The sequence below is a fragment of the Pelodiscus sinensis genome, chromosome 29 (genome assembly GCF_052426305.1).
Source record: "Pelodiscus sinensis isolate ZL-2025 chromosome 29, ASM5242630v1, whole genome shotgun sequence".
Taxonomy (NCBI): domain Eukaryota; kingdom Metazoa; phylum Chordata; order Testudines; family Trionychidae; genus Pelodiscus; species Pelodiscus sinensis.
In genome coordinates, this window is record NC_143080.1 from 776,263 (window position 1) to 797,273 (window position 21,011).

General features: G+C 57.6%; 1 protein-coding gene across 1 annotated transcript; it reads left to right on the forward strand.

Annotated features, from left to right (window-relative positions):
- The first annotated feature begins 10,357 nt into the window (after positions 1–10,357).
- Positions 10,358–18,275, forward strand: DLX3 (distal-less homeobox 3). Its single transcript, XM_075911316.2, has 3 exons — positions 10,358–10,881; positions 12,152–12,342; positions 16,298–18,275. Exons 1-3 carry the CDS (start codon positions 10,563–10,565, stop codon positions 16,634–16,636), a joined length of 849 nt encoding a protein of 282 aa, XP_075767431.1. The 5' UTR covers positions 10,358–10,562; the 3' UTR covers positions 16,637–18,275.
- Positions 18,276–21,011: the final 2,736 nt, after the last annotated feature.

Here is a 21,011-nt window from a genome sequence, read left to right on the forward strand (position 1 = left end):
ATTTACATGGCTGCCGCGCTGAGCCGACAAACAGCTGATCAGCTGTTTGTCCGCTCAGCGCGCTAGTCTGGACGTTCCCCTGTCAACATCAAAGCCCTTTGTCGGCAGCCCCGTTATTCCTCGTGGGATGAGGTTTACCGGGGCTGCCGACAAAGGGCTTTGATGTCGGCAGGGGAGCGTCCAGACTAGCGCGCTGAGCGGACAAACACCTGATCAGCTGTTTGTCGGCTCAGCGCGGCAGCCATGTAAATGTAAATGAAGCCGCGATCATTTAAATCGCGGCTTCATTTGCCTTTGCTGATCTGTCTAATCTACATGGCTCTGCCGACAGAGGCATGTAGTCTAGACACAGCCTAACAGAGTTAAAAAACGAGCTAGATAAATTCATGGAGGACAGGCCCATCAGTGGCGATTAGCCAGGGTGGGTAGAGATGGTGTCTCTAGCCTGTTTGTCAGAGGCTGGGAATGGGCTAAAGGGGAGGGATCACTTGATGATTCCCTGTTCTGTTCCCTCCCTCTGGGGCACCTGGCCTTGGCCGCTGTGGGCAGACAGGACACTGGGCGAGATGGGCCTTTGGTCTGACCCAGCCTGGCCGCTCTTATGCTCTTATGTTAGTAGCAGCCTCTACCTCCCTGTGACCCCAGCCAGCCTCAGGAAACCCATCCCATGAGGGACGTTCTGTGCCCCGGCCCCGGCTGAGGAGCCATTCACTGCACGGCGCATCCGCCGAGTACATGCTGTTCTGCTTGGCTGCTGAGGTCACCTCATAGCCTAGGAGGCTGTGCTGTCCTCCCCCCGCCCCGGGCAGGAAGTCTTTGTAAGACGCATTGACCACAATGCAGCTTTTTGTCACACCTGCAATCGATAACTCCAGGGGACAAAGTGCGTGAGCGCCTGAGACAGCAACAGCAACAGCAACAGACAGGGCCTGGAGCCCTTCCCTGCCTGGCAGCCGAAGCTGCCCCAGCCTGTCCACACGACACGCTCCTCCGAAGCGTTCCCACAGCCCATCTTCGCGCTCTGCCCTGCAGCCAGGAAGGAGCTGGTCCCCGCAGCGTCCCCCCCACCCCAGCCAAGCCATCCGGAGCTGTCCTGAGCCAGGCCGGCCTGAGTCATTTCCTCCAAGACAAGCAGGGCTATATTCAGGCTCCCTTTTGGCTCCGTGCCGCTCCCACTGGCTTGGCCAGTCTTGCCTGGGACTGGCTCTTACAGGTGCCAGGAGCCACTGCTATGAATGCAGGTGTAAAAGGGAGAAATCGAGTCAACCAAACACTCCTTAAAATTCAGCAACAGGATCCTCAAGGTGGCTGAGCCTTCCCCTGTGTTTGTGCTCTACCTGATACAAGCAACCCCAGAACCTCTGTAAGGCCAGAACTGCAACTCCAATGCAAATAAACATAATTAACGACCACTCTGCCTGCCTTTTACAGAGCACTTCTCCACAGTAGATATCACAGGTTTTACCCAGAAGGGCAATATCATTCTCCCAGTTATACAGACGGGGAAACTGAGGCATGGGGCGGTGAAGCAGTTTGCCTGAGGTCTTCCAGTAGGCCAGTGGCAGAATCAGGGTTAGGGTTAGAATCCAGACCCCCACTCTCCTGCTTCATTCATTAAGTCATGTTGCCTCTATCACATAAATCTACCTGACACTTTCCCTTGAACTTTCTGTCTGAAGCAACTGTCTAGGAAGGAGCACAGCAGAAAGGGATCTAGGGGTCATAGTGGACCACAAGCTGAATGTGAGTCAACAGTGTGATGCTGTTGCAAAGAAAGCAAACATGATTCTGGGCTGCATTAACAGGAGTGTTGTGAGCAAGACACGAGAAGTCATTCTTCCGCTCTGCTCTGTGCTGGTTAGTCCTCAGCTGGAGTCTTGTGTCCAGTTCTGGGCACCGCATTTCAAGAAAGATGTGGAGAAATTGGAGAGGGTCCAGAGAAGAGCAACAAGAATGATGAAAGGTCTAGAGAACATGAGCTCTGAGGGGAGACTGAAAGAACTGGGCTTGTTTAGTTTAGAAAAGAGAAGATTGAGAGGGGACGTGAGAGGGGTTTTCAAGTATCTAAAAGGGTGTTACAAGGAGGGGGGGGGGGAATTGTTCTTCCTGGGCCTCTGAGGACAGGACAAGAAGCAATGGGGCTTAAACTGCAGCCAGGGAGGTTCAAGTTGGACATTAGAAAAACTTCCTAACGGACAGGGTGGTGAAACATGGATGAGTTGCCTAGGGGGGTTGTGGAATCTCCATCCCTGGAGATATTGAAGGGCAGGGTAGATGGGCATCTACCAGGGATGATCTAGATCAGTGGTCACCAACCGCTAGATCAGGATCTACCAGTAGATTTCGGAGCCTCTGCCAGGTGATCCCGACTGGTTTGGCCAGGAAAGCTACCAAGTGCGGGCACTTCAGTCACCCTCCACCCTCTGGCATTCTGCTCCCTCCCTCTGCCTTGGGGCTGCCCCCCGGGAGCCTCCTGCTTGCTGTGCAGGGTGGAGGGAGAGGAGGGCGCTGATGTCAGGGTGTCCTTCTCCCCCCCCCCCCGTACCCCGGCTCCACACAGAGAAGGGGATGGAGGGGGCTTGTCAATGCAAATCTCTGTCACTCTCACACTGTGTCTCTGTCACTCTCCCAAACACACACTGTCCTTCCCTCTCATCTCCCGACCCAATGCACCCGGGGGGGGGGGGGGGGGCTTGCTGTTACTACTTTTACTGCTTGCAAAGTGGGTTAGTTTGGGGGTCTGACTGGCCTGTGCATTTCATCCTTTTCATTCCTCTCTCACTTGCATTTCGTTCTTTGAGTGGTGGGTTCTAACGTGCCTAACCTGGCGTGGCTGCAGTAATCATCCCCGTGGTAACCGCTGCTCCTGGCCGTGGCTGGCGTGTCCCTGCAGCCCCTGAGAGAGGCGGAGCAGGGGCTCTCCACACGCTGTCCTTGCCTGCAGATACCGCTCCTGCAGCTCCCATTGTCAGTAATGGGGAACCGTGGCCAGTAGAACTGTGGGCTCAGTGCCTGTAGATGTGGTGCCATGGAGCCACTGCTAAAAGCAGGTACAGTAGCATATACAGGAGCGGTGCAGGGCCAGGGCAGCGGTGAGCTGCCTTAACTCCACTGCTCCAGCACCCGGAAGCCATCTCAGTTCAATGATGCCCAGCCAGAGCCTGCCTCCTGAACCCGTCCCAGCCCTGAACCCCCTCCGGCACCCAGCCCCTTGCCCCAGCCTGGTGCAAGTGAGCGAGCGTGGGGAAGGAAGGGAGATGGATTGAGCAGGGCGAGGCCTCGGAGAAGGGGCGGGAAGGAAGTGGGGCCAGGGGATTTCGGTTTGAGGGAGATCTTACATTGCACTCACATTGAAAAAGTGACCTGGGGGTTAAAAAGGTTGGAGACCCCTGGTCTAGGTGGTGCTGGGCCCGGCCGTGAGGGCAGGGGACTGGACACGATGACTCTCGAGGTCCCTTCCAGTTCCAGTGTTCAGGATTCTACGATTTTCTCTCCTCCAATCCTGCCACTAAGGGACTTTTCTTGAACCTTTGGCTCCATTCATCCTCCCCTTGTCAATTCACGGGTTTTCTTTGCCGTTGAGGAAGGATGATTTTGTGATTAAATTAGGAGCCAGGATTCCTCGCTTCTAATCCCTGGTTTGCTGCGAACTTGCTGTGGGCAAGCTACCTCCTCTCTCTGGGCTGCCCCCGCTGTGCCATTCAGACCCACTGCAAGGGGGCAGCTGGAGGATTCAAGTCTGTAAATCTTTCAGATGAGGCGATTTATGGAAGTGCAAAGCGTTCTTTTTACTGCCACCCCGTGGCTGCTGTGGCTTCCTACTGATAGATGCAGGACGGCTCCCTAAAGACAGTGCCGTAGTCAATTAATTTAGCCCCAGAGGGGCTGCAGTTCCCTGGCGGGATAACAGACCGAGTGTGTGAACTTTGAGTTCCGTCCCACTCTTAGAGCTGACGGGAAAATGGGTAAATGCCTGGGGAGAGGGTTGCTACGTTGCTATGTTGGCAAGTTTATGTGGCAGAGTTTGAAGTGACGGATGGTTTGTCCCTCTCCAAGACAATTCTCGTTTATTTTCCCCTTTCTTTTCCTTTTTCCTTGTTCTTTGCTCTCCCATCCTCCGCTTTTCAGTTTCAAAGGGAAAAGGACGATGTGCAAAGGACGACTAAGAAAAGCGCAACCCTAGAAATGGAAAAAACCTCCTTGAAAATCACACATGCTTGGTTGTGGGACTGGATCGTTTTTCATTTGTTTTTTAAAAGTTCTTCCCCCCACAAATCACACGATTGAAACCTGCTCTTCCCACCATAATCCTCTGACACATCCCTCCCTCCCTCCTCTGTTTGCACCAGTTGCTTGGATCGCCCAGTGCATCTCAGGCTGTGTCTACATTATGGGGGGTTTCCGGGATACCAGAGGTATCCCAGCAAAACTGCGCCGCATCCAGGGAACGCGTCTGTTCTTCTGGTATTTTGGGGGAAGAGCAGACGTGCTCTTTCGGAAGCCCCTGTATTCCACAAGGAAGAAGGGATCTTCCGAAAGAGGAGTTTTTCCGAAATTTGAACCAGTGTAGACAGGCCAAATTTCAGGAAAGCCTCTTCCAACAAAACTGTCAGAAAAAGGTAGAATTGCGGAGCACAATCTGCGTTCCTCTTTCCGATAAAACCTCATCATCCAGACATCGCTTCACTCGTTTCCAGCTCCGCATCCCCTTTTCTGTACCCCAAACTGCCCCTCTTCAATACACTCGCCCCTAAGGCCAAGTCTTTGTCCTGTCAGTGGCTCTTAGCACCCCACATTTTTCCAGAACCTTTGGGCCTGGAGGGCACTCAGCACCATGCATGACCTGGCCCTTTGCTTGTACCTTGTATTCGCTCCCCTTCCCCTGCCCCCCGCAACCTTTGTCTGTTTAGACCAGGGGTCTCCAACCTTCCTAAGCACAGGGTCACGTTTTCAAGGTCAGTCAGTCCAGGATCTCTCTTAAACCCAAATATCCTTGCCCCACCTCCAGCCCCCCGTTCTGCAAGGCCCCGCCCTGCTCCCTCGCTGGAGATGGGGTACAGGGGTACCTGCTGACATCAGCATTCCCCTCTTCTGCCTCCCCACCCTGCACAGCCAGCAGGAGACTCCGGGGGGGAGGCAGAGGGCAGGAGCAGCACAGCAGTGGGGAGAGGGGAGCTGAAGGGTGGGCACTTGATGGTCTCCCAGCCAAACCAGTCAGGATCCTGTCAGAGGCTCCAGGATCTCCTGCTGGGGGCACTGGTTTAGCCCATGAGCCGGTGGCGGGAGGTCTGTCTCTTTCCCCAGCCTGGGACGATGGAGCCCAGGCTGTTACAGAGACACCCATTCCTGTAGCCACCGGGTGCCCAGACACCACAATGATGGGCGCAGCTGGGAGATGGAGCGGGGCAGACGAGAACGGCTGGGGCCTTTGAGGCCTCTAAAAGCAGTGGCCGAGCCAGGCCTTCTGGGGCCATTAAAACCTAGCCTGGCCCTGGGGCCGATACTCAAACCAGAGCCCCCCCACCTGGGCAGCCTGGTGGGTTTGAAAGCCCGTCTCTCTCCCCACCCCCGCCTGACAGCTCCTCACTCACGGGGCTTCTGAACCCCCCGCGCCCGCCCTCGGCCTGGAGCAGCCAGACCTCGGGGAAAGGCGACTGCGTGGGAACGGCCCTGCTGGCGAGACAGTCCAGGCCTGGAGGCTCGGAGCAGGGAGGTGGCAGCTGGGCCGTCCCGCCAGGCCGGTGGCTTGTTTGGCACCAAGAGGACACTAGATGGAGCTGGCTCCCCGAGCAAGGCCCAGAAAAAAGTCAGGCAGACGGACGCCTGCCCCGGCCTGCCCATCCCCAGGGATCCCCCCATCCCCACTGCCAGGCAGCACACGTGGCAGAAGGCAGGGACCCAGCCAGGCAGGCCCGTGCCTGGGGTTCTTGCGGGCAGCCCCTCAGCCCTGCCCCACCCCGGGACTTCCCTGGTGCCTGGCAGCTGGGGCACGGGAGGGAGAGTCTCCCAGCCCAGAGATCCCTGTCCCCAGCAGGAACAGAGGAATAGCAGCAGCAGCGGCTTGGAGAGAGGAATTCAGGGGGCGTCGTGGGCCAGATCCCCAGGTGGAGAGAACGGCTGCACGCCAGTGAACTCAGTGGGACGGGGCCCCACTGAAGTCCATGGGGCCAGACCCCTCCCAGCTGGTGGGAATCGGCCGTGGCTCCAGTGGTCACAGAGCCCTGCGGGTTACAGCAGCGGAGGCAGGATCGGGCTGCTGGTCCTTGCCCAGGGCTCGGGCCCTGCTGGGGTTGTTCGTCCTCTCACCGTGCAAACCCTGGCACGGGGGAAGCTGCATCACACTCCCATTGTGTCGCTGAGTCGGGCGTCCGCGAGCAGTCCCAGGTGGGATCAGGCCAGGCGTCCGGGGCCACCGGGGCCCTTCTGTGCTGCATCCCAGGGCCCTGCCTGGCACGTGGCTTTCCTGCCCCACGCCCTGCTGCTTGGCCTTTCCGCTCTGGCCCAGGTGAGGAAGGGCCTTCCCAGTTTTAATTGCGCCTGTGGTGGGTGGCACACGCCAGCCCTGCCCATGGCCCCAGGGCTCCTGCCTTCCGCCCTGGCACAGCCCAGAGGCATTTCTCCACCCACAGCCCCTGCCGGAGGCAGACGCGGACGGAGAGCGGAGACGGATGCAGAGACCCAACCCCCACACCGCACCTAGGTCCAGGGAGAGGGTGCGGCTCAGCGGAGCGACCCGCGAGGGATTGTCCCCGATGGAGAACACTTCGTGGCAAAGACACGAGTTCCAAGAAGCTTGGACTTCTCTGTCCATCTCGGGCGCGGTGTCTCATCCCTCCCCCCAGCCACGCTCATGGCTTGTGAGCTTGTGCCAGGCACCGAGTTTGCCTGGGCTCATTTCTTCCTCCTGTCTCAGCCCCGGGCGCTTGGCACTTTTAGCCTCTGCCAGCCCAGGGCTGGGTACTGTGCCACTCAGTGCATGTGTGCCCATGCCCACCGCCTGCCCCGGTCTCTGCACGCAGGCCTACGCCGCCCGCCCTCCACTGCCCACCCCCTCTCAGCACTGCGGGCCTGGGCCGCATCCCCCCCATTGGAACTGGGTCCACCTGGGCCCTTTCTCGGCCTGACCAGTCCATTGTTCCGAGGGGGGGTCCCTTTCATCACACGTTAAGAGACTTGTGTCTTAGGCCTGTGAGGCCCTTTGGCATCTCTAGGTGGGGACAGGTACCTGCAGGGTTGCCACTTGGCCTGGCTGGGGCTTGTTACTACCCTGCTGTAGTAATAAAAGATGTGATATGCGGTGGGGGGGGAGAGGGGGCAGCTGTCGATGCTGCCGCCGGCCGCACACACAGGCCTGCGAGCCTGGAAAACTGAACGGCCGCTGTCCCGAGAGAAAGTCGGACGGTGGTAGAAGCTGGAATACAAAGGAAAGTGTTTCCGGTCCAGCCAGGCCTATTTGTACGGGAACCGTGCGACCCGTTAGCATCACAGGCCCTGGAATTCCGGCATCAAGATCCTAGCAGCCCTTCGACCTATGGCACATTGCTGGCCAGGAGGCACTCGGGCTGCGTCCCTCACTGTATCCACACTGACTGAAGATGCTAATGGATTGCAATGTACAGCAGGCAAAGTAAGAAAAACTCTGCTGAGAACTTACTCGGGATGTAAGGGTATTCACTTTGTATATTTCGATGCTGGTTTAATGGTGACAAAGCTTTAACTTTCCGAATTGCACTGTCTCCCCCCACCTTGTTTGACCCCCGCCTTTGGTAATTACCTGCGACTGTGAACATTTAAATTGACCAGAAAAATGCTTAAACCCTGTAATTTCTCCCAGCTGTGAAAATGTAAACAGATCGGATTTTTTAAAATGCTTAAAAACAAACATTGGTATTAGCCGTCGAAGTTATCAAAAGGAAAAATTGCATTCTGCCAGGCCCCCGCGTTGTTCAGAAAGAGAGCCAGGCTCCATTTAAACACGGAAAACCCACCATGTTCCAAGACAAGTTGTTCCAAATGGTCAATGACACCGTTAATGGGACCCGCTTTATCTCTAGTCCAAGGCTGGCTCGCTCCAACTTCCAGCCGGAGGTTCTCCTTATGCCTCTGTCCGCTGCTCTCCGTCATCTCTTCTCCACGGGGGTAGCTGTACACCAGTGCTTCTTAATCAGGGGCCACAAGCAGAGCGTGGCCAGCCTTAAATTCACTGGGGCCCAGGGCAGAAAGTCAAAACCTGAGTCTCCCCGTGAGGGGTCCTAATGCCACTGGATACGCAGAAGAACAGTTGTTGAGGCGTGGGGGAGCCATGGGATTTTTAGTGTGTTGTGGAGTAGAGGGCTCGGAAGGAAAATGGTTGAGGGCCCCTCCTCTAGATCATAACGCAGACACCTCCTCACTTCCACGCCACGCCCAGGTTGCCATCTTCATCTGGAGTCTTTTCTATTCCCATCTCCCCGCTTGTTCAATACCAACCTGGAACCTGGGAGTATGCCGATTTACGGTGGGAGGAGGGAGAACAAAATCCTACCCCCGCAGGACCCCTCCTCTGTTGCTTTCTGGTGGGATGTATCCCTCACCTGTAGCGCCTTGCGCGGATACAGAATTTGTATCTGCAAAAAGGAGGTGTGGGTATCGGCACTGACACCCACGGAGAGAGAGCAGACAGCTGCAAGTCTGCAGGGTTCTAGATACAAACTTTGTATCTGCATCCGCAAACATGAGCCACAGCTACCCGCATCGTCCGCGGAGATCCGCCGATCTGCAGGCTTCTACTCACTGGGGGCCTGTGCCACATGTTTAGCTTTTAAAAGCCAGGCTGAGGCACGGGTGAGTTTGAATCCAGCACAAATACACTGGCCCGCCTCCCAGGAGAACGACCACAGATCCTGCAGTGCCTCAGACTGCCCGGCAGGCGGCGAAATTGCACTTTGCATCCCAGGCCTCGGTGTCTTTTTGCAGCCTCCGATCCCAGGACCGGGAAGGGACGGGCAGGCTGGCGCAGGAAGAGGGGAGCTTGGCTCTTGGGAAAACCCAGGTAGAGACTTAGGAAAGAGGCGAAAGGAGCTGTCCCCTGCGCCGCTGTGCGATCAGACGGACGAGGGAAGAGAACAAAGGACGTGGAAGAGAAAATGGGGAGAGAAATAAAAGCTGAGTTTCCTAATCCGTCTTTCTCCCCCTCCCCCCTTTCGGAGGGGGGAGGCACATGACAAAACAAAGACATGAATTCACAGAGAAACACATTCATTACACCCCTCCCCTTTTCCAGAGGGGGTGTGCAAGGGCTCCCCCAGGAGTTCAGACTGCAAAACGAGTGTGCCCCTGGCTGGCCAGGGCGTTATAGGAGGAATATGGCCCATTCAAAGCAGGGCCGAGTGGCGGCTTTAGTGATGCTCACTGGTTGCTCTCCCTTTGGAGGGGGAAAATGAACATTCAGATGCCAAATTAGGGAGACCAAATGATCACAAACCTAGGAGCAGCAGGAGAGGGGGAGGCAGAGTTCCTGCCAATCACACACGCTACAGGCTAGTGGCAGGGCCTGGCCGGCCTGGGCGAAAGAACTCCAGGGGCAGAGGGTTTCGTGAGAGCAGCAAACCAGAGCCGGGGGGCAAACGCAGTGCTGGAGCCAGGGGCGAACACAGCGCCGGAGCCAGGGGCGAACGCAGCGCCGGAGCCGGGGGCGAACGCAGCGCCGGAGCCAGGGGCGAACGCAGCACCGGAGCCGGGGGCGAACGCAGCGCCGGAGCCGGGGGCGAACGCACCCAGAGTGACACAGGGCCACTTGGCCAGGCTTGCGCTATTAGAAACACAGACGTGTTGGGGTGGGGGGAACGAAGACTCCCATGGAGTTAACTAAGGACACCTCGGGCAGAGAGTTACTCTTAGCAACCCTGGCACAACACCCCCCAAACCTGTGCGAGACACCCCAGAGCTACCCAGGCCCTTACAGGTGACTTCAGACAGCCTCTCCTCCCACAGACCTACCCCAAGCCTTAGCCACAAACACCCCACAGCCACCCCCGGGCACAAGCACACACAGGCTCTTACACACGCTCCGAGAACCCTCCCCCCCGCTCACACCCCTCCGTGGACCCCCAGGCACTTACACCCCTATAAACACTCTCCCCAGGGCCCCCGCCTAAGATCTGGGGCTGGGCCTGGCAGCTGCCCCTTTCCCTGCAGGGGTGCGGAGCAGGCGGGGGCCTGGAAGCTCCCTCACTTTCTGTCTTTTCCCCCACTCTTTGTTGTTCAAAAAGAAGAAGGGGGAAGCGAAGAGGAGTCGGTTTTGCCTCCCAGGCAATATTTCTGGAGCCAATCGGCTTGCAGCAGCCACCCTGCCCTGCACCATAATTAAAGGCTTGAAGCAGCCTGGCTGGGCAGGGGAGTTTTGCTCAGTCGCCTCCTGGCAGCAAAGCAGCAGCCGCCGCCGCCCGCCCAGCGCCAGTGGCCCGGCGGAGGGGGGAGCAGGGAGCGCCCGGCCCCCTCGGGGAGGAAGAGAGACCCACCGCCAGCCCCAGCGGCTCCAGCCGGGAAGGGAGCGGGGTCCCGCGGCCCCTGCCAGCGGCACCATGAGCGGCTCCTACGACAAGAAGCTCAGCAGCATCCTGACCGACCTGTCGGGCTCGCTGAGCTGCCATGCCGCCTCCAAGGACTCCCCCACCTTGCCCGAGTCCTCGCTCACCGACCTGGGCTACTACAGCCAGCCCGACTACTACTCCGGCCAGCCCTACGGCCAGCCGGCCGGCCCCTACTCCTACCACCCCCAGTTCGGCCTCGGCGGGATGGCGGGGGCCGGGACGTACCCCCCCAAGGCCGAGTACCCCTACAGCGCCTCCTACCGGCCCTACGGGCACTTCAGGGAGCAGCAGCTGCCGGCCCAGGACGCAGGTAAGGAGCCCCCCAGCCTGGGGGTCTGGAGATGGGGGGCTGCTATGGAAAGAGCCACTCGGAGTGAGCCGCACGCCCCGCGGGCTGAACGAGAGGAGAGGTGTCGCCAGTCTCACACACGCACCTCCGCGGACTGCATCACACACACACGGATCGCACCCAAGCGGGGTGGGAGGCAGGGAGTTGCGGGGGGGAGGGGAAGCTGGCTCGCTCCATCTGAGTTGAGACACAAAACTTCCTGCTCCCATTTAAACTGTTCCCCCCCCACACACACACACACACAGAGAGACACACAGACACACACAGAGACACACACACACACCCCACCCCCAGCTCCCTGCCACCCACCTGTGTCCCTGAAATCCCCAGCGGCTGCAGGGCAGCTCAGGTTGGCTGATGGGGGGCGGGGGAGTTGTTTGTTTGTTTGTTTCTCTGCTGGGGCAGAGGCTGGCCTAGGCTGGGCCTGGACAGGAAGAGGGTGGTTTTGTGGTAGTGCTGGGGGAGGGGGGTGTAGTGGGAATAATGGTGGGTTTAAAGCCGGGCGGGGGTGCTGGGAGATGCCAGGGCAGCCGGAAGATCAGGGAACCCTAGAATCTGCCCCCTACTACAATTAGAGGGGGGAGGGGGAAAGAGAGGACTGAGCCCTGCCATGCTTGTCACTGGGGAACAATTCCACCGCCCCGTGGAGCCTGGGAGCCAGCCAAGCAGCTGGGACCGGAGGCTGCTTTGGAGACAGGCTTGTCAAACCCACCGGACCGGCTGGGAGAGGGAGCGAGGGACCAGCCCCAAGAACTCAGGTTTCCGGGTGGGCAGAGCAGGCTCGGCAGAGATGGGAGTTTGGGGAGCGAGTGAATTGGGGCCGTCACAAAACAGTGGCAAGGGACGGGCGAGGGAAAGGGGGGAGAAAACCTCACTAAGGAGCGAGGGAAACCGCAGCGGGAGGGAGAAAAACAAAAGCCCTCGTGTGCCAACAAGCGACCCGCAAGGCTCCACTCGGCTTGTTTCCGAAACCTGTCGCCTTGCCCGAGAGATCAGCCCGTAGCTCCCTCGGGGCTACGATTCTTCGCACCACTCACACGTAAAAGTCCAGTTGGTGGCTCATGCCTGGCTCCCCTTCCTCGGGCGTCTCTAGCTGAGCCCAGGTTTTCTAGAGGGAGGTTTAAAGTCCATCTCTGTCTGCCTGGGGCAGTGAAAGGGGTCAGACAGTCCCTCTGACTGGGGGGGACAATTCCACTTCGGAGAGTCCGACCTGTTCCCTTGTCCCCTCCAGTGTCAGTGAAGGAAGAGCCGGAACCGGAGGTGAGGATGGTCAACGGGAAACCCAAAAAGATCCGAAAGCCCAGAACCATTTACTCCAGCTACCAGCTGGCGGCCCTGCAGCGGCGGTTCCAAAAGGCGCAGTACCTGGCGTTGCCGGAACGAGCAGAGCTGGCAGCCCAGCTGGGGCTGACTCAGACCCAGGTAACTTCCAAAAGCACAAACAACAACCCTGGTTCCCTGGCCCTCTGTGCGGGGGCGGGGGGGGGGGAGCTGTTGCCAGGCCGGGGCTCACTGAGGAGGAGACGCTGTCTGAGACGGGGCAGCAGCAAGGGGGGTTTGCTCCAGGCTTTCCGGACACGTTGCCTGCTGCCGTGCTCAACCGCGGGGCAAACCCAGAGAGGCCTGAGCCTCTGGGCTGCCCAGTGTCCACCAGTGACTTGAGGGTTACTCCTGATTTGCACCAGCCATTCCCACAGGGCCCGGCTCAATGAAAACGGACCGGCTTTGTGTCCCGGTACGGGAGATGTCTCCCTCTCCCCAAAGAGGATCAGCTTTGCCAGCTTTCAGGCCCGACCCACAGCCCTAGAGCCTTGGTCACTGGGCAGTTCCCCTCCCTCTCGCTCTTCTCACCGCAAGCACGGGGCTGCCAGGCTGGGGTGGCCAGACAGCCTAGGCCTTAACCTCTGTGGCCCCCGCGACGTTCCGAACGGGAGGGTAGAAATCTCCGTGCTCGTCGGAGGACCCCTGGGGGCTACACACCACTGGCCTCGCTGGCCTAGAAAACCAGGACCCCCCCCCGTGACCATTGGCTCCCCCCCCCCCCCCCCGTGACCATTGGCTCCCCCCCCCGTGACCATTGGCTCCCCCCCCCCATGACCATTGGCTCCCCCCCCCCGTGACCATTGGCTCCCCCCCCCCCGTGACCATTGGCTCCTTTCTACACGTTGTTTTATGTCTCTTCAGAACTCCACAGCTGGTTTACACAGGAGCAGCCTTTGGGCTGGGGGGGGAGGGTCTGTGTCTGGCCCCTGACAGCACTTGAGTCAGGGGGGTTTTCGCAAGGGGTGCGCGGGGGGTCCCAGAACTCCCCTTGCCCTTGTTCACGTGCTCCAGCTCTTGCAGGCGCTCGGGGGCTTGTAAAGAGTCTTTAATCCGTTAGGCCCAGAACCTCAACAGTATTTCGGCTCCTGCATTCCACTGCTAGAAAGCCTCCAGCCGTGGAGTCTGAAAGAGATTCCAGGCGCCTGACCCGCGGGGCTTGGGGTGTGAACGCAGGGCAATATTCTCCTCCCCGATGGCCCTCTCCGAACAGCCTGCTACGGAACTGGGGGGGGGGCGATGATCCCAGCGCCTGCTGCTTCTAAAGGGAAAGATGAATAGAAACGAGTCTGCACCACCGCCCCTCGCCTCTAGGTCCGAGATGAGTGAATCCCCCTTGTCCTTCACCCCCAAGCTCAGGGGAGGGTCACGGCCCCACCAAACGGTGACCGGGGCTGTTTCCCTTCCAGGGTGAGCATCCGCCGGTGGCAACAGGCGCGTCACGGGAGTTAGGAACGCAGGGAGGGTCCGCGATGGCGACGTTGCTTTGTAATTGCACAGATCTATATAAAGTTCCAGGTCAGCGTGTGTCCGTGGGCTACTCGCCCAAGCGTAGGCATTGGGGCTTTCCACCCTGGCATGACTGACGTGGGGGGAGCCGGTCCTTGGGCTCCCCTTGTGCAATAGGGGTTGGTTTGTTAGGGGATTGTGTTGTCAGCGGTTGGGCTGGTTCCACACTGCAAGCAGCTTTTAGTCTCTGCAAGCAAAGGACACTGGCTTGGCACAACATGAGACCCGGACGGGGCCTGGCCTGGGAACGTGGTGCGTGTCAGGGGCATTACACCCCACTGTGGGGTGCGCCTGGGGCTCATTTCAGGTTTCTCTGCTTTTCTCGTGGGGGTGGATGAAAGAGCCCCTTGCACTGAGGATGGGCGCTCCATTTGTGGCACAAGGCAGTGCTGTGCATGCAGAGTGGTGCCAACCCCGAGTGCTCAAAACGCATGAGTCAGACCTCCCCCCAAACCCTCTTAAACTCTTCTTGGAAACATTAATTTGGGCCTGGCGTGCCCACGCAGGCCGCGCGTCAAGCTGTCCTCAGCCGCCGGCAGGGCCAGCAGCTTTATTTGCAGCCAGATCTGAGCGTCTCCTCTCGTCACGGGAGGGGAGGAGCTGGGGCTTCCCCAAACCACCAGATCTTACGAGATTTGCAACTTAAAAATCACAAGCGTTGGCAACACCAAGACGACGCTTCTTTGGGTCTTTGTTGGCTGCTCTGCCTTCTCCCTCCTGTTCCCCCGTCACACTGGGGCCATCGCACCCACCATCTCCCTCCTGTTCCCCCATCACACTGGGGCCATCGCACCCACCTTCTCCCTCCTGTTCTCCCCATCACACTGGGGCCATCGCACCCACCTTCTCCCTCCTGTTCCCCCGTCACACTGGGGCCATCGCACCCACCTTCTCCCTCCTGTTCTCCCCATCACACTGGGGCCATCGCACCCGCCTTCTCCCTCCTGTTCCCCCATCATACTGGGGCCATCTCACCCACCTTCTCCCTCCTGTTCCCCCATCATACTGGGGCCATCTCACCCACCTTCTCCCTCCTGTTCTCCCCATCACACTGGGGCCATCGCACCCGCCTTCTCCCTCCTGTTCCCCCATCATACTGGGGCCATCTCACCCGCCTTCTCCCTCCTGTTCTCCCCGTCACACTGGGGCCATCTCACCCGCCTTCTCCCTCCTGTTCCCCCATCACACTGGGGCCATCGCACCCGCCTTCTCCCTCCTGTTCTCCCCGTCACACTGGGGCCATCGCACCCGCCTTCTCCCTCCTGTTCCCCCGTCACACTGGGGCCATCGCACCCACCTTCTCCCTCCTGTTCCCCTGTCACACTGGGGCCATCGCACCCACCTTCTCCCTCCTGTTCTCCCCATCACACTGGGGCCATCGCACCCGCCTTCTCCCTCCTGTTCCCCCATCATACTGGGGCCATCTCACCCACCTTCTCCCTCCTGTTCCCCCATCATACTGGGGCCATCTCACCCACCTTCTCCCTCCTGTTCTCCCCATCACACTGGGGCCATCGCACCCGCCTTCTCCCTCCTGTTCCCCCATCATACTGGGGCCATCTCACCCGCCTTCTCCCTCCTGTTCTCCCCGTCACACTGGGGCCATCTCACCCGCCTTCTCCCTCCTGTTCCCCCATCACACTGGGGCCATCGCACCCGCCTTCTCCCTCCTGTTCTCCCCGTCACACTGGGGCCATCGCACCCGCCTTCTCCCTCCTGTTCCCCCATCACACTGGGGCCATCGCACCCGCCTTCTCCCTCCTGTTCTCCCCGTCACACTGGGGCCATCTCACCCGCCTTCTCCCTCCTGTTCTCCCATCACACTGGGGCCATCTCACCCACCTTCTCCCTCCTGTTCTCCCGTCACACTGGGGCCATCGCACCCACCTTCTCCCTCCTGTTCCCCCATCATACTGGGGCCATCTCACCCACCTTCTCCCTCCTGTTCCCCCATCACACTGGGGCCATCTCACCCACCTTCTCCCTCCTGTTCTCCCCATCACACTGGGGCCATCTCACCCGCCTTCTCCCTCCTGTTCTCCCCGTCACACTGGGGCCATCTCACCCACCTTCTCCCTCCTGTTCCCCCATCACACTGGGGCCATCGCACCCACCTTCTCCCTCCTGTTCCCCCATCACACTGGGGCCATCTCACCCACCTTCTCCCTCCTGTTCCCCCATCACACTGGGGCCATCTCACCCACCTTCTCCCTGGCTGCCCCCCGATTTCTCCCCCTCTCCTCTCCCAGCAGCTCTTTAAAGTGGAGCCGGAAGTGCACTCAGATGCCCAGCTGTTGTCATTTGAATGACCCACACTGGGTTTGCCCTAGTTTCATCAGGCCCGGCGACTCCTGTAGCAACAGGGCCACGCATGCATGTCTGAGGGAACTGGTCATCAGCTCGCCCAGCAACAGCCTGTTCTGGGGACAAACCCCTCCCTGTAACGCAGACTAACCGAGCAGCAAATCCGCCCCCGCAGCACCGTTTCTGCTTCCCCCGCCTCCCCACGATGATGCACTAGAGACTCACGCCTCCCTTCCTTCCCCAGGTGAAAATCTGGTTCCAGAACCGGAGATCCAAGTTCAAGAAGCTCTACAAAAACGGCGAGGTGCCGCTGGAACACAGCCCCAACAACAGCGACTCCATGGCCTGCAATTCGCCTCCCTCGCCGGCCGTCTGGGACAGTAACTCTCACAGCAACCCCCCGGGCAGGAACCCGCTCTCCCAGCCGCTCCCCTACAGCCCCTCCCCAAGCTACATGGAGGAGCACAACTCCTGGTACCACCAGAACCTCAGCGGGTCACATCTGCAGCATCAAGCGCTGCCCACGAACGCCATGCACCACGCCTCGCCCGGGCCACCGCCCACCCCGGGGGCCGTGTACTGACCTCCAGCCCCCTCGCACCCGGGGAGCAAGAAAGGAAAGGGCCGCCGCCGTGGCCAGGGGGCTTGTTCCCAGGACAAAGGCAGACACGCACCAACACTGCAGCCTGTCTCTGGAGCAGCAGGGCAGCAGCAGGTTCAAATGCCCGGCGGACGATCCCCAAGTGAGGGAACCGTGGTGGCAGGTTGTGGGGGAGGGCTGGGGAAGATGGCCTGGATTTTCGTTTTTTCGGTGAAGATTCAGAATGGGCAATTCCTTTTCACCTGACCCCACCTCCCACGGGGTCCCCCACACCTGCTGCACCCCCAGCCCCCCACGGCCGCCCAGGACCGTGCCTGGGAAGACTCTTCCGTGTGGAGCTCTCTGGCAGGGACTCGCCTCTCGCCTGGACAGAGGCCAAGACACTGCACATCTCCAGCGTCCAAGAACAGCACAACTGGTTTTTTCACCTTCCTGGGCGAGCTGTTTGTGGGGTGTCTCCCTGAGGACTCTGGAAGCACATCTCAGCTGGCAGGACTTCAAAAAAACCACTTGGCTCCCGCCGCATCAGGGTGGGTTGTGTCTCTCCGCCCAAGGGAGCAAGAAGGAAACAAATATAATTCTGCGTCTGCGTCCTCCCTCTGCTCCACCCTTGCGAGGGTCTGGCTGGAGCTGAAAGCACAATTTAAGCTAAAAAAACCTCAGTGAGAGGTGCCACACTTTGTAGTGTTTTAAAGTCTCTCTGCTCGAAATCATTCAAGACAAATCTTAGCTCTGTCTCTTGTACAGGACTGGACAGTCTATAGACGGGACCATTGTTAGAGAGGCCCAAGAGACTCATAGTGGGGAAAGGCTAAATTCTGATCTCATGTGCACCAGTTTAAATCTAGCACTACACCAGATCAACACCAGTGTTACTCCAGGTCTACAGAGGAGAATTTTGGCTCTCTGTGTTCGAACATCCGCTGGTGTAAACAGGAGTTCAACACTCTCAGTAGTGGCTGAGGGCCAGATTCTGACCTGGGTCACACTGGTGTAAATTCAGAGTTATTCCAAGCTGAGAGGCAAATTTTGCCCCTCCAGGCCAGACCGTCACCTGGGGTAACTCTTCATTGGCATTGGTGGGGGCCACACAGCTTTCTGCAAGTTGAGGTCTGACCTTCTGTTAAGAGTCTCAGAAAATAAATCGTGGTTATTTTTTAAAAAATGCAAAAAAATATTTAAAGTGTTTCGGGAATGATTTAAGTTATTTTGAAAAAGAAAATGACACTATTAATGGCTTAAGTTTTCTAACCGTGCTCTCCACATGCCAGTTAAGCTAATGTCAAAGTAGATGCCTATTTTTTGACAAAACAACCATCAAAAGAAGAAAAAAAAGTTCTCAATTTTTTAAAATAGTATTTTTTTAAAGCTGCAGTTTTAAGAAGTGTTCTCATGTGCTGTACAGTCCCAAGATTCCTATTTATGTTGCCTTGTACAAATAAGGGGAGACGGGGGAAAGCGAATTGTACATAAGGTCTGTGTGTATAAAGCGGATCAAAGCAGAGTTTTCTTTAACCTGGCTGGGGGGGGGGGGGGAGAGTTCCCTTCAGCATCAGGGCTTTGCTCCAACTTCCTTTCTGTTTTGTTAGGGGAGAAAACTGTATATAGAGTGTTAATAAAAGTACTTTGAATTGAAGCTGGTCCAATTTGGTTTTTGAATCTCTGTGGAAAGGATAGTGATAGAAATGTAGCCGTGTTAGTCTGGGGTAGCTGAAGCAAAATGCAGGACTATGTAGCACTTTAAAGACTAACAAGATGGTTTATTAGATGATGAGCTTTCGTGGGCCAGACCCTGGCCTCCGGAAAGATTTTGTGTGGCAGTGATGCATCGATTTGGATGACACCTTGTTTGCTGTTGGAATCGTCTCCGGGAGGGTCCTTAAGAGACTTGGATTTAGAAGGAGGCGAGGGGTGGGAATGCCGTGGAAGGTCTATCGACCGTGATTAGGCTCAATCCAGGAGCAACTGAGAAACTCTGTGGCACACGAGAAGTCAGACGGGAGGGTTTCATGGTCTCCTTCTTGGCTTTTAAAACTCTAGGAATCCACTGGATGCGACCCCGACCCTGCAGACACTGAAATTCATGCTTAACTCTATGCATGTGCCTGGTCTTATTGACTTGCATGAGCTTCATCTATGTTTATAGTGAAGCTAAGCATGTGTGCCAGATCGGGGCCTTTAACAACGCTGGAGCACATCCTCAATGAACAGGCCTCTCTCCCGGAGAAGGTGACCCCTTCAGAGCCCAGATGCAGTCAGACAAAAAATTAGCAGGAGCAAGGAAGAGTTCAGGTGCGAATGAACATTGAACATCCCCCTGTCTCTCCCCGCCCCCCCCCCCCACACACACACATACACGTCTCCTATCCCTATAGCTACCTCCCAGCAGGCAGAGCTGCATGGCTTTCAGCATGGCAGTAGCAGATGAAAGCCAGGATGGAATAACCCTACACAGACAAACTGAGAGCTGGATAATGTCACTGCACCTCATTGCACCAGGCCCAAATTTGCACAGAGTGTTCTAAGCCATCTTGAATTCTGTTCTGTCTTCCCCTGGGAGCTCGTGGCCTGGTCTGGCCACGGGAAGGGTGGACCAGTTGCTAAATAAACGTTGGTGTTTGAGTAACTTCTACTGATCGGACTGGCCAGGAGCGTCAAAAGATTCCAGCACCTGTGGCTTTCCCAAGCTCACCGTACCCCGATGTGCTGGACTCTTTGGACAATTGGCAGGTAAGAGCTCAGCTCTCAGGCTGTCTCCAGCTGGGGGTGAGGTGCCACTGAGCTTTTTTAAAAGTTTGGCCCATTGTGTCCATGAAGAAACTCCTTGGAGACCACAAGTTTCTCTGAAGCCATTTTGGGGGGAGAAGGGGGAGAGCCAGGAGTGCATGTAAAGTAATCCGAGTAGAGCCCATTAAACAGGATCTGCAGAAAAGCAGCTACATTTTCTTGTGTTCGAAATCAGACTCACAGAACACAAGAACTGGAAGGGAACCTGAGAGGCCATCAAGTCCAGTCCCCTGCCCTCATGGCAGGACCAAGCACCGTCTAGACCATCCCTGACAGGTGTCTGTCTAACCTCCTCTTCAATAGCTCCAGTGACGGAGATTCCACAACCTCCCTAGGCAATTTATTCCAGTGTTGAACCACCCTGACCAGTAGGAAGTTTCTCCTAATGTCCAACCCATTGCTTCTCATCCTGTCCTCAGAGTTTACGGAGAACATTTTTTCCCCTCCTCCTTGTAACACCCTTTTAGGTACTTGAAATCGCTTGGTTCTCCTTGTACTTCCTTCACAGTGCATTCCAGTCGGGAGAGACGCTCCAACCCCACAGCAAGCGGGCACATGGCTGGAATCAGGGAGGCAGAAATCCTGCCCCATTAAGAGACGTCTTTGATAAGATCTGTGGCTGTTGAGTAACAACTTTAGAAGGGGCTGTGGTCCTGGTGATTGGCGGGAGGGAGCTGGGAAGCCCAAACGTCTAATTGCAGCTCTGCCAGCGCCAACCTGTCTCCTGGGTTAAGTCATTTCACCTCTCTGTGCGTCAGTCCTCACAGCTGTGCAATGGGGGAGCACCGTGGGTGTCCCGGGGGGCATTAGACGAGGGTCTCCCCATGGCAAGCCTGTGTGTCTAACATCACATGTGCGGCTGCAGCGAGAACATCTGTGCGTCCAAAGGCACGGAAGCGTTTGCAGGACCAGGGCTCTACGTTGTAAAGCCCCTGAGGAATTAGCAGGCCTGGCACCGTAGCATTCGGGGAAGATGCATTACGAAAAGGCACCCAAGGAGTTAACAACCCGTCAGGGGCTCTGAGCCTCGGATCCCGAGCAAGAGGCAAACTAAAAGGTTTCATAAGCACCTAGGAATGGCCCGACCGGGTCAGACCAAAGGCCCATCCAGCCCCAGCGGGAACGAGCAGAACAGAACAGGGAATCGTCAATGATCAGTCCCCTGTCGCCCATTCCCAGCCTCTGACAAACAGGCTAGAGACACCCTCCCTGGCTAATCGCCATTGGATGGACCTGTCCTCCATGCATTTATCTAGCTCTCTTCTAGAGCCTTGTGAGCCGTAGCGGGGGGTGTCTGCTCTGCAACTGGGGTTCCCCTGCGCTGGGCTGTGAGATTCCCACTGACTCACCCACACGTGGATTGGCCCAGCCTGAGCAGTGAGCAAAGCTCTTCCCAGGGGGAGAGGAAAGAAGGGAGGTGGAGACGGCCACCTGGCTGGGAGCAGGGTCTGGGAGCGAGGCAGTTTCTGGCTGGGAAACATGAAGGGAACAGACTAAGCTGAGTGCTGAGGGGGTGATGGACCCCCTAACCCAACGGGTCTGAGGCATCCTGGCCCTGACTCCTGTAGCC